At 43.2% G+C, this 21,268-nt stretch overlaps 1 protein-coding gene across 2 annotated transcripts in view; it reads right to left on the bottom strand.

The window, feature by feature from the left end:
* Positions 1-7,078: 7,078 nt before the first annotated feature.
* LONP2 (lon peptidase 2, peroxisomal) overlaps positions 7,079-21,268 on the bottom strand; it is a 108,557-nt gene continuing 94,367 nt past the window's right edge. For both annotated transcript variants that reach the window (XM_033218330.1, XM_033218331.1), the window contains 3 exons: positions 12,507-12,714; positions 11,930-12,120; positions 7,079-8,598 (listed from right to left, as the gene is read on the bottom strand). In XM_033218330.1, coding sequence (XP_033074221.1) covers positions 8,377-8,598; positions 11,930-12,120; positions 12,507-12,714 — 621 coding nt within the window. In that variant the 3' untranslated portion in view covers positions 7,079-8,376. The remainder of the gene's footprint in view (positions 8,599-11,929; positions 12,121-12,506; positions 12,715-21,268) is intronic.

The following is a 21,268-nucleotide window of genomic DNA, read 5'->3' as shown; positions in this document are numbered from 1 at the left end:
TATTGGTACTGTAAGCCTAGAAAGTCAGTGAAAATTTGGACTTCACCCTTATCCCACCACTGATTCTGGATAATTTTGGATAAGAGTTTATTTCTATTATCCATTTTCAGAAAAGATGATTGTGTAGTCTTATTCTTACATCAATATTATCTTTTGAACTGGTTATAATGTGCTTGTGGAGCCTTTGTTTTTTTGTTTTTTGTTTTTTTTTTTTGAGACGGAGTTTCCCTCATCACCCAGTGGTGTGATCTCGGCTCACTGCAACCTCGGCCTCCCAGTTTTAAGCGGTTCTCCTTCCTCAGCCTCCAGAGTAGCTGGGACTATAGGTGCGTGCCACCATGCCCTGCCAATTTTTGTATTTTTAGTAGAGACAGGGTTTCACCATGTTGGCCAAGATGTTCTCGGTCTCCTGACCTTGTGATCTGCCTGCCTCCCAAGTGCTGGGATTATAGGCGTTAGCCACTGCGCCCGGCCTTGCATAGCCATTTTTATGGTGAAAGAATAACGGTTCAACCACAGATTTATATTCAGGTCTGTTCATTAGTATATGTGCTTGGAAAAAGTGACTTTTATTCCATATTTAATGTTGTATGGTGTATGGTAAAAGGATTACTTAACAATATGTAAAAAGGCTCCCAATATCTTTCAAAATAAAAGTGGCTGGGCGCTGTGGCTCATACCTGTAATCCCAGCACTTTGGGAGGCCACGGTGGGCAGATCACTTAAGGTCAGGAGTTCGAGACCAGCCTGGCCAACATGGTGAAACCCCGTCTCTACTAAAAGTACGAAAAAGCCAGGCATGATGGCACACCCTATTAGGGAGGCTGAGGCAGAAGAACCCCTTGAATCCAGGAAGGCTGCAGTGAGCCAAGATCATATCACTACACTCTAACCTGGGTGACGGACTGAGACTCTTGGCTCAAAAAACAAAACCATATTGGGTATATTTGTGGAGGTATATCATTTTGTAGTTTTAGTATTTTGAAGTGTTGATTATAAAATATGTGTCCATCATGTAGACTTTGGAAATTATAAAACTGCACATACAATTGAGATCTATAGTCTTGCTATCCAATCAGAGGTTGTTTTTCCAGTTTTTTATGTGTATGTGCATGTGCTCATCCTCTGTCACCCAGGCTGGAGTATAATGGTGCAATCAGCTCACTGCAGCCTCAAACTCCTGGGCTCAAGTGATCTTCCCACCTCAGCGTCCTGAGAGCTGGGAGTACAGGTGTTATAGCATCATGCTTGGCTAATTAAATTTTTTTTTTTTTTTTTGAGACGGAGTCTGGCTCTGTCGCCCAGGCTGGAGTGCAGTGGCCGGATCTCAGCTCACTGCAAGCTCCGCCTCCCAGGTTCACGCCATTCTCCTGCCTCCGCCTCCCAAGTAGCTGGGACTACAGGCACCCGCCTCTTCGCCTGGCTAGTTTTTTGTATTCTTTAGTAGAGACGGGGTTTCACCGTATTAGCCAGGATGGTCTCGGCCTCCCAAAGTGCTGGGATTACAGGCTTGAGCCACCGCGCCCGGCCGAATTAAATTTTTTTGTAGAGATGAGGTCTCGCTGTGTTGCCCAGGCTGGTCTCAAACCCCTTGGGCTCAAGTGATTCTCCTGCCTTGGCCTCTTGAAGTGCTGGAATTACAGGCATGAGCCCCTGACTCCAGCCATATGTTTATTTTCAAAGATACTGGGAGCCCTTTTATGTATTATTGTGTAGCCCTTTCATCACACAACATGCTCATCTGAGTGTTTCACTACTTTAATAATCTTGGAAGAACAATTTTTGTTTATGAGGATTCACTGTAATTTTAGGTTCTTGTTGGATATTTACTTGGTAATTTATTTTTGGTTATTTATAAATAAACCATGAACATATCTGTATGTTTTCTGTGTATAGTCTTGGGATTATTTTTTACATACTTCATCAGTGCTTTCTGGAGAGGTTCCAGAGGACACCAGTAGCAGTGTGAAGTTTCCCATTTTCATTTTCACCTCATGGTTTGCTAATTTAAGCAAATTAAGGTAGTACATTTTGTGTTTGACAGTTAATAAGCTTGACATTTTAGTATTAACAATTTGCATTTAGGTCTTCATATTCTTAGTGTATAGAGGTAAGATCTATAGCCATATTTCGTGGTCCATTACACATTTGATTTATGAGGCATAACTCTTGTCCTGAAATTGCTTGTTATAATGAAGACTTCTTCCATTTCTTTCTTTTGATGTCTTCTCAGGAGGCTGTATATGGGGTAGGTACGGGAGATACTCATTAACTTTGTTCTGTTGCTTTTACGCCCTTAAACTTGAAATTGTCCTATTTAATGATGGGCCAGTTTGGTATGTTAATTGTTGGGGAATAGTTTTTCCTTTGTGAGCAATTTTTTATTATAATATGTATGATTTTAAGACCCACATTTCTGCAAACTTCAAACTTACATAAGTGGCTGTAGGTAGCTTAGCTCACGAAAATAATAGTGTGCCGCCTCCAACCCCCAAAAGCTCTTCATATTCAGGAACATCTGCAGTGATTCTCCTAATGGTAGAATTCTATTTCATTCACACTCCTGATTGGAAGAATTGGTAAGTAATCCAAATTAAGAAAACAGTGGATCAAATTCAGCATACCGGGGGGGGGGGGGGGGGGGGGGGGTCAGTCTGTGACTGCTGCATTAGAATGGACATAAAAGTAATGTCGGAATTCGACAGGGTGAATAGTGCGTATGAACTACCATGCAGGACTGTGGTCATTTGGTGTTACAGAGACTCGGGTTTTGAAGCTTGGTCATTCCCCTCCCCACTCATCCAGTGTGCATGTTCAAAACACAAAGGATTATTTGGTACTTTACTGCTTATGATCCTAACCTGAATTTACCAAAAGAAATGTACATTTATCTAAAAATGGCACCATCCAAACAAAATTCCTTATCAAGCATCTACTAAGATTTGGTGGCAAACAGTGTGGGCTGTAGATTCTAAATGCCTGGGTTGACTTCTGACCCTATATCTACCGGTTTTTATTTAAATACCATCTCTGCCTGGTCCCTCCTCCGTAAATGGGTATGGTGTCCACTGTGTAAGGGAATGAGGAAGGCTAGATGTGCTATAAAGTGCTTATTATGCCTGGCACAATGCCCCAATGTCTTGCTGAACCAAATATTTTTGCTATCCTTACATAGCTCTAGAAATTTGACAAAGAAAATATACTTTATTATCATAGATGTACTTTTCTTAGGCCTTTCTAAATTCTGAAAAGCATAACAGGTTTACAGATACAATGGAGTGAAAGGACACCTGGTTTTGGGGTCACATTTTGACAGGCTTGCACTGTCATGTCAGGATGAAAATTTAGCCTCAAGAGTTCGTATTGCCTAGAAATGTGCTGACAGTGTTACAGTTGAACTTATTACTTAATACAAAAGATTTTATTAGATCCCAAAATGTTAAACACATTGAATAACTATTCTTTAGTTCATTAAGTACAAACTATAGTTAGTATGTTCCAAAGAAATGAATTTTTATGGCAAATAAAGCTTTTCCTAAAATTGTTTTAGAAGTCCTTTTGTTGGTAACATTTAAAACATCTCGGTGACCATTCACCAGATTTGCCTGTTGTCTATTCAGACTCTTGATATTTCCTTCCTCTTTCAGCGTTTTTTTTTTTTTTAAGTGCAGTTTTCATTGTGGGATCCACCAAATGTTAGTAAAACAAAAAAATGAGCATTAATGTTGCACTATAAATCATCAAATTGGATAATGACTGACTAATCTGTTTAAAGCTGCTGGATACAATATTCATGGGGATAGGAACTGAAGTACTTCAAATAATGTGAGCTTAAACATGTTACTTCTTTGAAACAACCAAAACTACTTGATGTTTAACATCTAAAATCCTGGTTAAAGTAAATTCTAGATTTGGAAAGGGAATTGGCAAAACTAACATTCTTTGTAGCAAAATGTCCCTTAGTAATAGTCAAGTTGACCTCATTTCAGTAGTTCATAAAGGAAAATCCAAAGCCCTCAGCAGTGAATTACCTGACCACATAGTTGATTTTGGTCACTGTAAATGCAGACAAATCACCTAGTACTGGAAGCTCACGGTGGTAGACTTCACTATCACATTACTTTAACTGCGGTCACGGATTTCTCAACTGATGTGAACTATTTTAGGAACAATCACAAAGATGACATTCTTAACTGTATTTGCATTTGTAATCAAGCAAGTAGGGATCTACCCTTGACGCATGGTTTGAGGTAAGGGTCAGAGGGACCACTAAAGGGGCAGAGCCAAGTAAAAACATGGATGCCTCCAGTGGACAGTGTAGAATTTCTTGATAAAGCACCTAAAGCTTTAGTTTTAATAGTTGAAAAGTTTTAAAAACCCATGCATAAAACGTGGAATACTGGTAAAATACACACATCCCTAGGTCTAGTGAACTAAAATTCCTAGAGTTAATAATTTTCAATAAAAAATCCAGCATAATTATTGTGATACAAGGGGTCTTTGGGTAACATCTTAAAAATGAGTGCTAGAAAAAGATGATCAACATCACTAGTCATTAGGGACATAGAACAGCCATTTGGAGGGCTATTATAAAAAACCCAGAAAATTAGTGTTGGCAAGGATGTGGAGAAACTGGAACATTTGTGCATTGCTGGCGGGAATGTCAAATGGTGCAGCTGCAGTGGAAAAGTTTGGCAGTTCTCAAAAAGTTAAACAATTATCCTGTTGTCTTAGTCATCTGTGTTAACCATAACAGAATACCTGAGGCTGGGTAATTTAAAAGAAATTTATTTCTCATAGTTCTGAAGACTGAGAAGTCCACGATCAACATGCTGGCAGACTGGTATCTGTTGAGGACCCAGTCTCAGCTTCTAGGATGGGGCCTGTTGCTGTGTCATCGTATGGTGGAAGGGAATCGAAGGGCAAAAAGGAGGTAATTGGTTCTCTTGAGCCCCTTTATAAAGGCACTAAATCCATTAATGAGGGTGGAGCTCTCATGACATAATCACCCCCTAAAGCCTCACCTCTTAGTAACACATTGGTGGTTGCTTCAACATACGAATTTGGTGGAGAGACATTCAGACTTCAGCATATGTGATCTAGCAATTCCGCTCCTGGATATGTATCTCTAAAGGACCTAAGGGACTTCAAGAGAGATGTGTACACCTATGTTCATAGCATTATTCGTAACAGCCAAGAGGAGGAAACAATCAGCAGATGAGTGGTAAACCAAATGCAGTCTATGGATATAATGGCGTATTATTTGGCCATAAAAAGTTATGGTATTTGCTACCACATGGCTTTTTCCCAGGGAAAGTATTTTTTGACAAAACACCTTGATAGGTCATGGTTCTACAAGGCAGAAATGTGAAACAGAAAGCTAACTTGCAAGTAATAAAAAGATGGGAGTTCCTTTGAGCTAAAGTGGCAAAGGAGGAAGAGGTTCATCCCTACCCATCTGCCCCCTCCTCATTATTTTGAAGAAAAACAGTGGCCTGACCCTCCAGATCTTTCTTTTCTGGAGGACACTGGGCGAAAAGTAGTTGCCCCAGTGACTATTCGAGCAGCTGATGGCTTGCTAAGTAAGAATGCCAGTCACAAAAGGGCAACTCTTGTTTGATCCCATTCATATGAAGGCAAATTCAGAGAGAAAGTGAAGTAGTGGTTACCAGGGTCTGGGGTGAGGGTGGAATTTGGAACTCTTTTTCAGTAGGTACAGAGTTTCAGTTTGTGGTGATAAAAAAATGCATGTAAGCCGGGTGCGGTGGCTCGCGCCTGTAATCCCAGCATTTTGGGAGGCCGAGGTAGGTGGGTCACTTGAGGTCGGGAGTTTGAGACCAGCCTGGCCAACATGGTGAAACCCTGTCTCTACTAAAAAAATACAAAAATTAGCCGGGCGTGGTGGCACACACCTATAGTCCCAGCTACTTGGGAGGCTAAGGCACGAGAATCGCTTGAACTGGAGAGGCAGAGGTTGTAGCGAGCCGAGATCATGCCACTGCACTCCAGCCTGGGTGACAGAATGAGACTGTTTAAAAAAAAAAAATGTAGACAGTGGACACACCCAGTAACTGATACCCCTGAATTATATGCTTAAAAATGGTTGAAACAGTAGATTTTATATTTTGGCCCCCCCCCCCACCAAATAAAACAGGTGAAAAAGGAAGAGCTTAGACTTCAAACAACTAACCTCCCACCCCGAAAGAAAAAAAAAAAAAAGCTAGCATGTTCCATGTCATATACAGCAAGGGGAAAATGCATTATTCTCTCAATGGGCGCCTTTCAAAAGATATGCTTAAAGCAAGTGCCCTCCTGCTGCTACAGACAAGTGCAAGGCTGCCTGTGTCAGGACTAAAGGAATAATACTGAGAACCCCAAGTGATACTAAAAACGTCCTTTGTTGTCCCTGCTGGGTGGAACAGGGCAGAGCGATGTTAGTGTGGATTAGCTCCCTCTGGTTGCTGAAAGTGAATTCACAGTTTGTTCTAGTCCCCTTTTAGATGACATTGGAAATAATAAAATTACAGTAGTTGATAAGAGTCAATGGCATATTTTCAAACGTCCCGATGTTCTTTCTCTTCAACTGCCATAACTAGTCCTAGGTCTGGACTTTTCCCCTCAGAATGCATTCAGATAAACTTTATCAGCAGGTCTGCTATTTTATCACAGTATTTTGGCCAAATCTTTTTTTTTTTTTGAGACAGGGTCTCATTCTGTCTCATGCTGGAGTACAGTGGCGTGATCTTGGCTCACTGCAGCCTTGACCTCCCTGATCCTCCCACCTCAGCCTCAAGTAGCTAGACTACAGGTGGGTGCCAACATGCCCAGCTAATTTTTGTATTTTTTGTAGAAATGGGGTTTTGCCATGTTGCCCAGGCTGGTCTTGAAATCCTGAGCTTAAGTGATCCACTCGCCTCGACTTCCCAAAGTGCTGGGGTTACAGGCGTGGGCCACCATGCCCAGCCCAGACTTCCTTCTCATCCAGGAAATTCCAAAATGTCTTTACATATATATTCTTATATTGTGTAATATAAGATTCTGAAGTCCATTACTAGCTAGAATAATAACTAGAAATTGCTTAATATTATTTCACATTGCATTTGAACTTAAATCTTCACAGTAACAATTAGGTAGCATTACTTGGATTTCATGGATGAGGAAAACCAAGATACAAAAAGTTCACACAGCCAGTAAGCAGATGATCCTGACTTCACAGTCATACACAGCCTGGATTGAGTCCCAGCAGGAGCACATGGGCATGGACATCAGATTGGGAACTGGCGTAGCCAAGCAAGAAATAGGAGACGGAATCAGGAGTTACGATTCCATGCTTAGGACCATCCCAGATGGATGGCTGCCTCCCTCCGGGAGCTGCATTCTTCTGAGGTTGCAGGCATCCAGGGCCAAGGTGCTTCTGTGAGGTGTGCCAGCATGTGCCACTCTGCTGGATACAAGCTATCATGTTCTGAGGGCTGCTTCCCTCAGCATAAGAAGGGGCTTCTGTTGGGATGTGTAAGCTTCTTCATAGGGTCCACTTGAGTCTTTTCTTTTTTAGAGACAGAGTCTTGCTCTGTCAGCCAGGCTGAAGTGCAATGGCGTGATCCCAGCTCAGTGCAATCTCCACCTCCTGGGTTCAGGCAATTCTTGTGCTTCGGCTTCCTGAGTAGCTGGGATTACAGGCACATGCCACCACGCCTGTATAATTTATTTTTTGTAGAGACAGAGTTTCGCCATTGGCCAGGATGGTCTTGAACTCTTGGGTTCAGTGATCTGCCTGCCTCGACCTCCCATAGTGCTGGAATTACAGGTGTGAGCCATCACACCCAGTCCACTTGAATATATATATAGTCAAGAATAGTTGGCTATACTTTCATCTTTGCCCAGTTCTAAGTGATTGGTTTCAGGATCCAATAAACTCTACAGGTAAATCCATTAAGTAATGGTCTATACCAGTGGTTCCTTGACTGTGCAGCAGAATTACCTGAAAGGCTTCTTAAAACAGATTTCTGCCCCCACCTCCCAGGATCTGATTCAGGCGGCCTGCTGTGGAGCCTGAGAATGTACATTTCTAACAAGTTATCAGGTACTACAGATGCTTCTGTTCTGGAGACTGTGCTGAGAACCACTATGCTGTATCTTTCCAGGGACAGTAAGGATCCCACTAAAACAAGACAAGAATTCGATTTTTATCAGTTTACTAAATCAACATCTTATGTTTCTATACTAAACACTAGCCACTACTTGGTTTATTACTGTTGTGATTATGGCCACGAAACAGGGACATCTTGCATACCCCTAATGGTGTGAATAAAATCAACCGTGTCAGTACCTTTGAGCACTTCATAACTTAAAATTCTAAAAAGTTGAGATTTGGGCCTACAGTTTGCTATTTAACAGACCAGGTCTGGTCTTGACAGTAAAGCCACCATCAAAAGCTGCATTAAGAACCTCATCCAGGCAGCTTGCTGTGACAAAACTTAAATCCTGTCGTACATTGCCTGGGATTCCCTCAAGGTCTTTTTCATTTCTCCGAGGAATAATGACTTGCTTCAGTCCCGCTCTGTGTGCCGCCAGCACTTTGTCTTTAATTCCACCCACCTGTAAGGAGAGAAAAAGGTTTTTAGGGTTAATGATCATCCTGAAGCTGAAAGAAATCCTGACCCAGCTTGCTTTCACTGAATTTACTACTATTTTAAAACATCCAAATCATCTTCCGTTTTGTTACAGTATGAGCAAGGAAAGCCAGGAAAAGGTTGGTAAGCAGTGACCTTTTTAAAATGTTTCCATTGGTGTTAAAGACTCTGATGGGGGGGTGGATTTTAAATTGTTCATAGGTATGAGTTCCCCTTCTGTCAATGATTCTTTTTAGAAATACTGTCAAAGTAAACATTGGCATTCCAGGTGTCATCACAACTGTCCTGTCTTTAGGTTGATCTGAAAAAGCAGCACGTGATTCTGACCATGCATGAGCGCCGCTCCTGCAGGCTGGGGTTACTTCCCTCTCTACAGGTTTAAAGCCAGGACTTTCGTGCTGGTTAATGAAGAAAACATACCCCCAAACTAGACTCCTATGGTGGCTTTCAAACACGTCTACAATGGTCCCCCGGCTTGAATGTGGGCCAGGCTTTGTGACTTGGTAAGAAACAGAGTGTGGTGGGAGTGATGCTGTATGATCTCCACGGCTGAGTCACACAAAATGAGAGCTGCTGCCTGGATCTCTCTTGATCACCTGCCCTGGAGGTGGCCAGTCATCATGTCTGAGGTCACTCAAGCAGCCTATGGGCAGGCCCATCAGGTGAGGAACTGGGGCCTCCTGCCACCAAACAAGACCAATTTGCCAGTTACATGAGTCAACCACCATGGAAGCAACTTCTCCAGCCTGTCAGGCCTCATGTGACTGTGGCCTGGCTGGAACCTAAACTGTAAGCCCAGAGACCCTGGGCCACAGGAACCCAGCTCAGCCTCTCCTTAATTCCTAGCCCACAGAAACATGGAGAGTATGAAGTATTCTTGCTTTGGGGTAATGTGTTGCGCAGCAATTGCTCACAAATACTGCTCTCAGTCACAGCACCCAGCACATGCAAGCCCTGGAGACAGCCCTCTGGGAGCCCTCTGAGCATGTGTTCCAATTAAGACTGGTTGCTACAGGCCTTCCTGCCCCACTGGCATCTTCTTTCAAGGTTTTCTTCATGCTGCTGAAGTACTCCTTCAAAATACCCTCTTCAAAAGAGTGTAAGATGAACTGATGCCTTGCATATTTGAAAATATTTTACTTTCACACTTGATTGATAGTAAGGCCATGTATACAAGACTAGATTTAAAACATTTTCCCTCACAGCTTTCGTTACTATTTTTTTTTTTTTTTTTTTTTGAGACAGTCTCACTCTGTCACCCAAGCTAGAGTGCAGTGGCACGATCTTGGCTCACTGCAACTTCTGCCTCCCAGGTTCAAGCGATTCTCCTGCCTCAGCCTCCCGAGTAGCTGGGATTACAGGCATGCGCCACCACATCTGGATAATTTTTTGTATTTTTAGTAGAGACAGGGTTTCACCATGTTGGCCAGACTGATCTCAAACTCCTGACCTCAAGTGATCCACCCACCCTGGCCTCCCGAAGTGTTGGAGTTACAGGCGTGAGCCACCACACCCAGCCTCATAACTATTTTTAAAACAATTTTTTGTAGAGATGAAGTCTCACTATATTTCCCAGGCTGGTCTTGAACTCCTGGACTTAAGCTATCCTCCTGTTTAGCCTCCCAAAGTGCTGGGATTACACACATCAGTCGCTGCGCCCAGCCCATAGTTTTGAAGGTACTGCACATCCAGTGTCAGTGCTGAGGCCACTTTACCCTCAGTGATCTGAAAAGTCAAGAGGATGAAATGTTTTTCCTCGTTAGTAATGGTCCTTTCGATCTGAAGATGCCTAACTTTTAGGAAATGTTCGATTATTTCTTGGATAATTTGTTCCATTTCATCTTCCTGTTAGAACTCCTTTTAGATGTTGGAGTTCTAACAATTGTTAGAACAAATTGTTTTTCACTGTAGTTTTTTTCCTGAATAATTCTCTGACCACTTTTAAATCTCAAAGCCCCGTCTTGTCCTCTGTTCTCCAGAGGTTTTCTCCAGCCTTCGCAGGCCTTTCCTTCAAGTGCTGCTGCTTTCCGTCCTGCCTCTTGTAATAGTCTGGAGCTGAAGGTGTACTCCAGGCCGCTGTGGCTCTCCTCTCCTGAGGCTGTGGAAGCCTTTACTTGGGCTACAATTTGCTCTGAGAGGGGACCAAGTAGAAAACCCATTTGTTCTACAGAGGTTCTAAAAATAGAAAAAAGTATCCGGGCGTGGTGGCGCACGCTTGTAATCCCAGCTAGTTGAGAGACTGAGGCAGAAGAATCACTTTAACTTGGGAGGCAGAGGTTGCAGTGAGCCAAGATTGTGCCACTGTATTCCAGCCTGGGCAACAGAGCCAGACTCCATCTCAATAGGAAAAAAAAGACTATTTCCTTTTTATCTTGTTGCAGACTAAATTGTTGTCTATTCTATTGTAGACTAATACTGGCAACTAATAACTTAAAATCTAAATACTTCTTAAGTTCTGTACATTTTATCACAATATTTTTATAAGCAGTTTAGGATCTGGAGCCTCAAGACCCCACATGTATAGAACCTTTTCAAAATGTAGTCATTAGATATGGTTAATCTTTATTAGAGTTTCCATTCTATACTAGCAAAGTTTTCTGCAGGGGGAGAGGAGGTCTCAAAGAAACTTCAAATTTAAGAAATGGGCTTAAAGCTTAAAAACAGCTACTATCCTATTTTGCACACGTGCTATATCTTTAACCATTTGTCAAGTAGAACAAGGCCTCAAATTTTCATGTGAACTGCCGGTATTTCTGATGACCACACTAATATTTTTTCCCTTAGCAAATCTTCTTAGAATGGAAAACATGGGCTGAATGCGGGGGCTCACGCCTGTAATCCCAGCACTTTGGGAGGTGGAGATGAGAGAACTGCATGAGGCCTGGAGTTTGAGACAAGCCTGGACAACACAGAGAGACCCTGTCTCTATACAAAATAAAATAAATTAGCTGAGCATGGTGGCATGCTCCTATAGTCCCAACTATTTGGGAGACAGACAGGAGGATCGCTTGAGCCCAGGAGTTGGAGGCTATAGTGAGCTACACAGTCACACCACTGCACTCCAGCCTGGGCAACAGAGTGAAACCTATTTAAAAAAAAAAAAAAGAAGGGAAAATGTGAAAAACTGTCAGTTTTTATTTGATCAAAATTTTAAAATATGAATTAGTTACAGGTATAAAAATTTAATATATACTTAAAACCAAGGTTTTCATAGAAGGCAAAACCCCTATTTAAAGATAATATTAATTTAAAAATTAAATAAAAAAAACCATATAAATTGGTTTTTTCATACTTACTGGAAGAACAAGACCTCTCAGTGTAATTTCTCCAGTCATGGCTACATCTGAACGTACCAGCCGCCCACTAAAAAGTGAGGCGAGACAGGTTACTATGGTAACTCCAGCAGATGGTCCATCTTTTGTGACAGCTCCAGCTGGGAAGTGCAGATGGATGTCTGTGTTGTCAAGAAGATCAAAACTTCCAAAAGCTTTAAAAAGGAAAAAAGGACTTTAATGTAGAAAAATTAAACCTGTTTTCTTTTTCTCCTAAAAAAAAAAGTCACAAACAAAAATGAATATTTAGGGTAAATGAATTCTTCAAAATATTAGTGGAGAGTACAATTTGAGTGAGGGTCTAGAAGAATAGTTCCACTCTAAGTCGGATTAAAACAAAATAAACCTTTTGAATTAGTTTCTAGTTCAGGCACTAGTCAAATAGTCCTGAAATGGGAACTAGAATTTCCACAGGGGTTCAAAAGCAACGGTGTGTACTTCGCTAGATGCGTAACTAGCAGTCTCGAGCTCACGCCAGTCTCCGCCATGGAATAGAGTCGCCTCCTGGGTCATGCCTGCCTGGCCGGGTGCAGGCTCCTACCGTTAGTCAGCTGGTACTTCTTTGCGTTGCTGCGCAGCCAGCTGATAGCGAGGTGGGCGGACTCCTTCATCACGTCCCCGAGCTGGCCGGTCAGAGTTAACTGGCCCTCGCCATCCATTCGACTCGCCTCCACGAACATGATTTCTCCACCTAAGGGAGTCCAAGCCAAACCTATTGCTACTCCTGGCTGACTCAAACGCTGAGATACCTTGAAAGAAGAAGAATGATCAGAGTTGGGCTGGCAAATGCCGAAGTGTTTGCAGGTGACTGATACCACACAATCCTGCAAGAGTTGGCTGATTCCACAGAGGACTTCAGCCACTTACCTCAAAGTCCTTGTTACCTAACATCATTCTGAGTCATATTCAGCACTTACTCTCTGGCTTTCTGCCAGGAGAAAGACCTAAACTTCCTCTTTGACATTTATCAGAAGCAATTTTACCTTAAAACATATGTAAATAACTTTGCTTTTTATGAGCCAGATCTAGTTACACAAGCCCTAGTTTTCAAGGAATAAACCCAATAGTTTTATCTAAGTGTCTTTATTGGGCTGCAAATATGTATATATATTTTGAGACAGTCTCACTCCACTGCCCAGGCTGGAGTGCAGTGACACAATTTCAGCTCACTGAAACCTCTGCCTCCTGGCTTCAAGTGATTCTCCTGCCTCTGCCTCCCAAGTAGCTGGTACTATGGGTGCATACAGGCCACCACACCCAGCTAATTTTTGTATTTTTTGTAGAGATGTGGTCTCACCGTGTTGGCCAGGCTGGTCTGAAACTCCTGACCTCAAGTGATCTGCCTGCCTCAACCTCCCAAAGTGCTGAGATTACAGGTGTGAGCCACCGCACCCAGCCTACTGGGCTGCATATTTATATATACTTCATAACCTAGCTTCATTTTAGGTAATCATGAATTTGTTTCAAAAAGTGGAAACCCTCTTATTAGCAGACCTTTAAGAAGAGTGAGCTTGGCCAGGCACAGTGGCTCATGCCTATAATCCCAGTACTTTGGGAGGCTGAGGCGAGAGGACCACTTGGTCCCAGGAGTTCGATAGAGACTAGCCTGGGCAACATGGTGAGACCCTATCTCTTATTATTATTTTTTTTTTAAAAGAAAAGTGAGAAGGATTATATTAGAAACTCTAGATTTTACTTCTCCACCGCTTACCTTTAACTTTCTCTGTTACTGCTGCAGAGACTATACAATACTACATAATAAACATCCTGGGTTCTCTCCCATGGGATGAGAGGTCCACTGTACTGTACTGCCTGGCCTGCCATCTTAAATTGAACATGTTGTCACCTGAGATTAGGAGCATAGGTGATGGACCATAGGTTAACACATCTAAGTTATGAAACACTAAAAAGTAACAGTGGAAAATCAGTAATGTTAATTCTCAATGCACCCTTTGAGCTTTAAAATTTCCTACCCAATAGAAGTTACTCATGTTAGAGGAGCTGAACACAATAGGTCAACTAAGCACTAATCCAAACAGGAGATGTTTCTACTGAGAGCTGACCTCACTAAGGAACAGCAGTATACAGCCTGACTTTCTGGGTACGGGGCTGGGTTGCTTCTTTTTCTAAGGGGCTTGGACAATGAAAATCCTGATTGTAAAAATTACTCCAGAATTGTGTGGCATCCATTGAAGCTACTGGGCACTTCTTTTCTTTTTTTTTTGAGACATGAGTGTCTGTCATCTGGGCTGGAGTGCAATGGTGCAATCTCGGCTCAACGAAACCTCCACCTCCTGGGTTCAAGCGATTCTCCTGCCTCAGGCTCCGAGTAGCTGGGATTACAGGCATGTGCCACCACACCCAGCTAATTTTTGTATTTTTAGTAGAGATGGTGTTTCATGTTGGCCAGGCTGGTCTCAAACTCCTGACTTCAGGAGATCTGCCAGCCTCGGCCTCCCAAAGTGCTGGGATTACAGGCGTGAGCCACCTGGCCTGGCTGAGCACTTGTTTTCAGTAGTAAACATACATTAAAAAAAAATTAAGGCCAGGCGCGGTGGCTCAAGCCTGTAGTCCCAGCACTTTGGGAGGCCGAGATGGGCGGATCACGAGGTCAGGAGATCGAGACCATCCTGGCTAACACGGTGAAACCCAGTCTCTACTAAAAAATACAAAAAACTAGCCAGGCGACGTGGTGGACGCCTATAGTCCCAGCTACTCGGGAGGCTGAGGCAGGAGAATGGCGTGAACCCGGGAGGCGGAGGTTGCAGTGAGCTGAGATCCGGCCACTGGACTCAGCCTGGGTAAGAGCGAGACTCCGTCTCAAAAAAAAAAAAAAAAAATTAATCCTAATTAACTTCATTTGACAGGTTAGAGATTTGACAGGCCAAACTCCATCATTGAGCTGACAGCATGCACCTCAGGTCACGCTTTCCTCGAGCTTTGCCACTTGCCCTGTTGTATACTAACTTGAGGAGAAAGACACAAAAGATCTATATGTAAGAGATCAGTACTACCTAAGGAAAATCATGAAATAGTTATTTATAAAACTGTTCACAAGGTTTGTTTTTTCTAATATAATATCAATTCTCTATACCTGAACGACATACATCTAATTTGGGTGGGAATTTGTCACCCAAATTAGACTTCATTCAGGCTCCTTTCTGGGGTTGGGTGACTGAATCGTGTTTAACACAAAAAGTCATTTGGTACAATTTTGTTATCTCTACCAAGAATAATCCCTTTCTTATATTTGAATCCTTAAAATTCACTTGTCAAAATAATACCAAAAGTATCCCCGAAGAAGCAGTAGTAAGATTCTGGTTTTTTTTTTTTGAGACAGAGTCTTGCTCTGTAGCCCAGGCTGGAAGTGCAGAGACATGATCTCAGCTCACTGCAACCTCTGCCTCCCGGTTCAAGCAATTCTGTTGCCTCAGCCTCCCAAGTAGCTGGGATTACAGGCGTGTGCCACCATGCCCGGCTAATTTTTGTATTTTTAGTAGAGACGGGTTTCACCATGTTGGCCAGGCTAGTCTTGAACTCCTGACCTCAAGTGATCTGCCTCCTCGGCCTCCCAAAGTGTTGGAATTACAAGCCTTAGTGACCATGCCCAGCCACATTGTTGTTTTGTTTTGAGACAGAGTCTCACTCTGTCACCCAGGCTGGAGTGCAGTGGTGCAATCTTGGCTCACTGCAACTGCCTCCCGGGCTCAGGTGATTTCCCACTTCAGCTCCCGGGTAGACGGGACTACAGGCACCCACGACCATGCCCAGCTAATTTTTGTATTTTTTTGTAGAGATGGGGTTTCACAATGTTGCCCAGGCTGGTCTTGAACTCCTGGGCTTGAGCAATCTTCCCATCTTGGCCTCCTAAATTGCTGGGATTGCAGGCATGAGCCACCATGCCCGGTCAAGATCTTACTGATTACCATATTGCTTCAAGAAGCCAAGCCAGTTTCCAGTATTCCCCATTTGCTGGGGAGTCTTGGTACTTTGGGCAGAAGCAACTGGTAAATTGTTAATTGGAAGGGTAGGTGGTATACATAACTACGTATAGCCAAACTTAGGGCATCTAGGCTTACAATTACTATCCTGACTTGATAACAAGTGTTCTGATGTTAACCTGAAAATGGGAATAATGCCAAATTTGTGTAACTTAACATCTACATATACAGGGGGGAGAACTGAAGTTACTATCGAACCTGGAATCTCTATGATCAAGGCTAACAGTAGTTATCTAAGAAGCAAAGGACCTAGAATTCTTAGACTTGGAGTCATATTCTTTAAGGACGTGTTCTGAAAGTAACAATCAAGCATCTGGTTTCCATGTATTTCTCCCTCAGAAATGATGAAGTACAAGTAAATATGAAGGTATAGGATAAGACACATGCTGCTTTCTTGCTCTTGAATGGAGACAGTTTTCCAGCCATCTTAACCCCTTTACACAAAACAATTTGTGTTTTATAGCAAATAAGCGACTCAACATAATTTCAATATGGTGTTTATCTACCAGTACTTTCCTTTCAGCTTCTAGTCCCATGACAGGTTTGTGAAGTCATCAGTTACATTAGCCAAGACAGGCCTCGACTTGAAGTCTAGAATGTTTTTCCCACTATATGCCAAAGTAGAATGTGGGTATCTCAGGGTCATTTTTGTTGTTCAATTTCCCACCTGTATAATTGTTACGATTCAGTTTCCTTTTGTGTCTAATAAATCTTGTTCCATGAAATGATCAATTTCTTCTGAAATAATTCTATCAATAAGGTAAATATGCAGATTAAGGAAGAATTTAATCTAAGTAAAAATCTAAAAATAGAATGTGTCTTCTAATGTATGATTACATTCTTAATACATCAATGCTATTAGTTTTTAAGGAACATTTGGGTATCTAATCATTGACAATTTCACACTACTCTTCCCTCTTAAAAATAGTGATATTTGATTGAAATCGTAAGTATGCACAACTCTTTGTGACCCTTTCAAGCCTAGACCAACATGTATAGACCCATCAGAGGGACCCATATTTGACATTCATTCAACAGTCTTTTCCAAGCATCCTGATGCAGGCTCTGTTACAGGCCATGGGGACATAAGCATGAATACCTCCTGGCACTGAGAGACTAAAGGCATCAGACACAGGAGCAGTTATACTCCAGTGTGGGGAGCCCTGAAGAGGCAAGGTTCCCTCCCTGTCTGGAGAGAAGACACAGGTGTCACAGGAGAGGCTGAGTCTTAAAATACGAGTAGGAGTTTGCCAGCAGATGCCAAGGAATGGAGATATGAAGAATTTTGTAGGTCTTCTTTCCAAGGACAAGCCTGGCGTCACGTGAGACACAGAACCTAAGCTGTCAAATTGCTGTGGTGTGCAGGTTACCCTGTAGTGGTGTTCACACCATCAACTGGTTTCTTTTGTAGCTCACAGAGCACTTTGAATGCTCCTGCCAGGGCTGTCACCACAGAAGCGATCCATCTGGCAGCCTCTTTAAAGTCTTAGTACTGAGATCCCAAGTCTTGAATTCATGAATATTTGATTTTTCTAGTTGTAGATTTCTTTCAGTAGCATTCAGAAATGGGAAGAGCAGATTCTACATCCCTCGGAGAGGTGCTGGGGTCCACCACTGTCATCTCTTAAGCAGCATTAAGCAGCCCCAGGCTGGCCTGACACTTGCATTGCTGAGAACCAGCTGCTCTCCAATCCTTCCAGTAAGGCCTTTTCTTGGCACAACGGCGGATTCCTGCGGGGGTCTGGGACCAGACTGGAACCAGTGCAGCATCAGTGCTGCCCTCAACAGGTGGCACAGCAGGTTTATATGGAGCAGAACGGAGAAGTAATTTACTACCATGATTCTTTGGGGCATTTAGTTGGTCTTTACACTCTTTCTGAGTTCTAGCAGCTGAGTTTGTTTGCTTGAAAGGCAAGCATGATGACAGAATCTCCTGGAATTCGCTTCTGGATGCATTCTATTCAGGAGGCTTTAAAGTGTCTTCATGTCTATCCTCTTCTTCATTATTTTCTCAGAGCAAGTAACCTTTAGACAAGGGCTTTTCATACACCATGGTCAGAAGCCAACACTGAGGCTTTTATATGAGGTGGGGGACACTTGAAAACATGAGAGTCAGGATTAATGAAATGACAGAATCCTGTCCCCAGCCAGGTATACTGATCCTTTGTCCCTTTGCAGGTGCCTAATGTCCATTCCTTTTCCTAAAACCAGCCTGATTTCCTGCAGTGACTTACTCTTTCCATGCAGGCTCCCTGAGGCAGAAAACTCAGGATTCTGTCTCCCAGTGAGAGAGTGCAAGGGCACAGCCAGGGACTGAGGACGTGCCCAGGCCCACCTACTCGCGTGGCCCCTCCTCAGATTCGGGGCAGTTCTGAGTCTTGCCGTGATAGCACATGCAGCGTGAGCAATGCCTAGGCTTCCTGGGGACACCTGCACCCACTCCTGCTCCTCCCCACTTTTTTTTGTAGTAACGTTTATTTTTATTTTATTTTTAAAACATGCACTTAATTGATCTTGTTTCTGTAGGAAACTTTATGTATTTTGAAAAGGTGACCTATGACACTGTTCCTAAATTTGAAATCTAGGCTAAGTTCCTGGAACCCATTTGATATGGTTTGGATCTGTGTTCTCCACCAAATCTCATGTTGAACTATAATCCTCAGTGTTGGAGGTGGGGCCTGGTGGGAGGTGACTGGATCACGTAGGCAAATTTCTCATGAATGGTTTAGCCCCATCCCCTTGGTACTGTCCTCGCAATAGTGAGTGAGTTCTCATGGGAGGCGGTTGTTTAAAAGTGTGTGGCCACCTCTCCTCCTGTACTCTTGCTCCTGCTCTGGCCACATGATATGCCTGCTCCCCCTTCACTTTCCGCCAAGAACTGGAAGTTTCCCGAGGTCTCCCCAGAAGCTGATGCTGGAGCTATTTATTTATTTATTTTTGAGATGGAGTCTCACTCTGTGCCTCAAGCTGGAGTGCAGTGGCATGATCTTGGCTCATTGCAACCTCCGCCTCATGGGTTCAAGTGATTGTTCTGCCTCGGCCTCCCAAGTACTGAGACTACAGGTGTGCGCCACTATCCCTGGCTAATTTTTGTATTTTTAGTAGAAATAGGTTTCACTGTATTGGCGAGGCTGGTCTCGAACTCCTGACCCTGTGATCCGCCTGCCTTGGCCTCCTGAAGTGCGGGGATTACAGGCGTGAGCCACCGCACCTGGCCTGATGCTGGAGCTCTACAGGCTCTGATTCCTGTAGAGCCTTCAGAACCGTGAGCCAATTAAACCTCTTTTCTTTATAAATTACCCAATCTCAGGTAGTTCTTTTTTTTTTTTTTTTTGAGACAGTTTTCATTCTGTCACCCAGGCTGCAGTGCAATGGTGTGATCACAGCTCACTGCAGCCTCAACCTTCTGGGCTCAGGTGATCCTCCCACCTCAGCCTCCCGGGTAATATTTTATATTTTTTGTAGAGACTGGGTCTCACTTTGCTGCCCAGGTTGGTCTTGAAGTCAAGCAATCCGCCCACCTTGGCCTCCCAAAGTGCTGGGATTTACAGGCATGAGCCACTGTGCCTGGTCTCAGGTATTTTTTTTATAGGAATGCAAGAATGAACTAATTCACTGTTTTTCAATCTGTTTAGGGAATACTAAAGGATATTATTAATTAATAAAAGTGTGCCTTCTGGCCGGGCGCGGTGGCTCAAGCCTGTAATCCCAGCACTTTGGGAGGCCGAGACGGGCGGATCACGAGGTCAGGAGGTCGAGACCATCCTGGCTAACACGGTGAAACCCCGTCTCTACTAAAAAATACAAAAAAATTAGCCGGGCGAGGTGGCGGGCGCCTGTAGTCCCAGCTACTCGGGAGGCTGAGGCAGGAGAATGGCGTGAACCCGGGAGGCGGAGCTTGCAGTGAGCTGAGATCCGGCCACTGCACTCCAGCCTGGGTGACAGAGCGAGACTCCGTCTCAAAAAAACAAAAAAAGTGTGCCTTCTTACCTTACCTCCCAACTGTCAGTTTGCTAGGTCAGTAACATTTTTTGACATTAATATATTTTTGTAGATTCATCTTCGATGAAAGTAAAAAAATAGTAAGTGGTGGTATAAGGTTATTAACTATGTACAAAATTTGGATTAGAAAAACAGTGGGGATTTTTTGGTGATTGGGGATAGGTCTCTTTAGGGAGTATGGTAGTTGCAGAAATTAGTATTTGTTTATTCTTTTTTAGTATTACTGGGCAATATGGTGGGTACACTGACTCACCAAATTCGAACTCTGTGATAACGTGCACATGCTTACCACCATTTATCAGAGGAAGACATCAAGCTCAAGGAGACTGAGTTTATGATTTAGTGAGTAAGAGGCTGCCTTGCTAGTTTCAGGCCTTATTCTTCTACCCTTCTGAGCCCCTGCTTATGGCAGTTGGCACTTTCTCCTCACTGTCTCTGACATTCAGGAAGAGTCTAAACACTGCTCCTTCCTTTCTGCCCCAACCCCTGCTATCACCCTCGGTGTCTTCAGTGAAAGCATGATGCTCACCCAAAACCTGGCTTCTCAGTTCTTTAAATGCCTCCTGAACTCAGCCACCCTCTTCCAGGCACTTATCACCAACAGAAACCATACTACCTCTGAAACCCCTGACCATCATTTCTTATCCTTCTAGCTCGCCTGTACTCAAGCCATGAACTCCAGCACATTCCCATCATACAGCGGCTCTGCCCTAGCTTCACACCTCTCTTGTGCAGCCCACACACGTTAGCCCCATCATTGTAATCTCTTCCTTATAAATAACTCAATATTTTTGTCCCTTTCTACATAATACTTTGCAAAAAGTATCCCTTCTCCCATCAAAAGCCATTTCCTCACTGGTGCTTTGGATCCCACCCCCTCTCACTTTCCTGGAGACTGTTTCTATCGTACCACTGCTCTGTCCTGCAACATCAGTCCTGTGCTCTCTACTGGATTACTCTTAGCAGCAGCTACTATTTTGAAAACATTCTCCCTTTGACATCCATATTCTCTTCTAGCTGCCTCATTTCTCTGCAACTGTTTACAGCCAAACTTCTAAAGAGCTGCCTACACACTAATTCTACTTCCTCGCCCCCCATTCTTCAACATACTCCAATTCCTACCATCCCCACCACTCCTTCCTTGTGAAATCTCTTTCAAGGTCACCAACAACCTGCATGCCATCAAATCCAATACACATTTGTTCTGACCTTGATCTTCTTTGATCTCTCAAACAGTAAACACATTTTGATGTCCCTTCTTTCTTGAAATATTCTCCTCTTCTGTCTCTATGGCAGCACA

This window comes from Trachypithecus francoisi, unplaced genomic scaffold (genome assembly GCF_009764315.1).
Source record: "Trachypithecus francoisi isolate TF-2019V2 unplaced genomic scaffold, Tfra_2.0 Lachesis_group10, whole genome shotgun sequence".
In the NCBI taxonomy this organism is placed as follows: Eukaryota; Metazoa; Chordata; class Mammalia; order Primates; family Cercopithecidae; genus Trachypithecus; species Trachypithecus francoisi.
The sequence above is the reverse complement of the archived record's forward strand: the minus strand, read 5'-3'. Positions and strand labels throughout refer to the sequence as shown.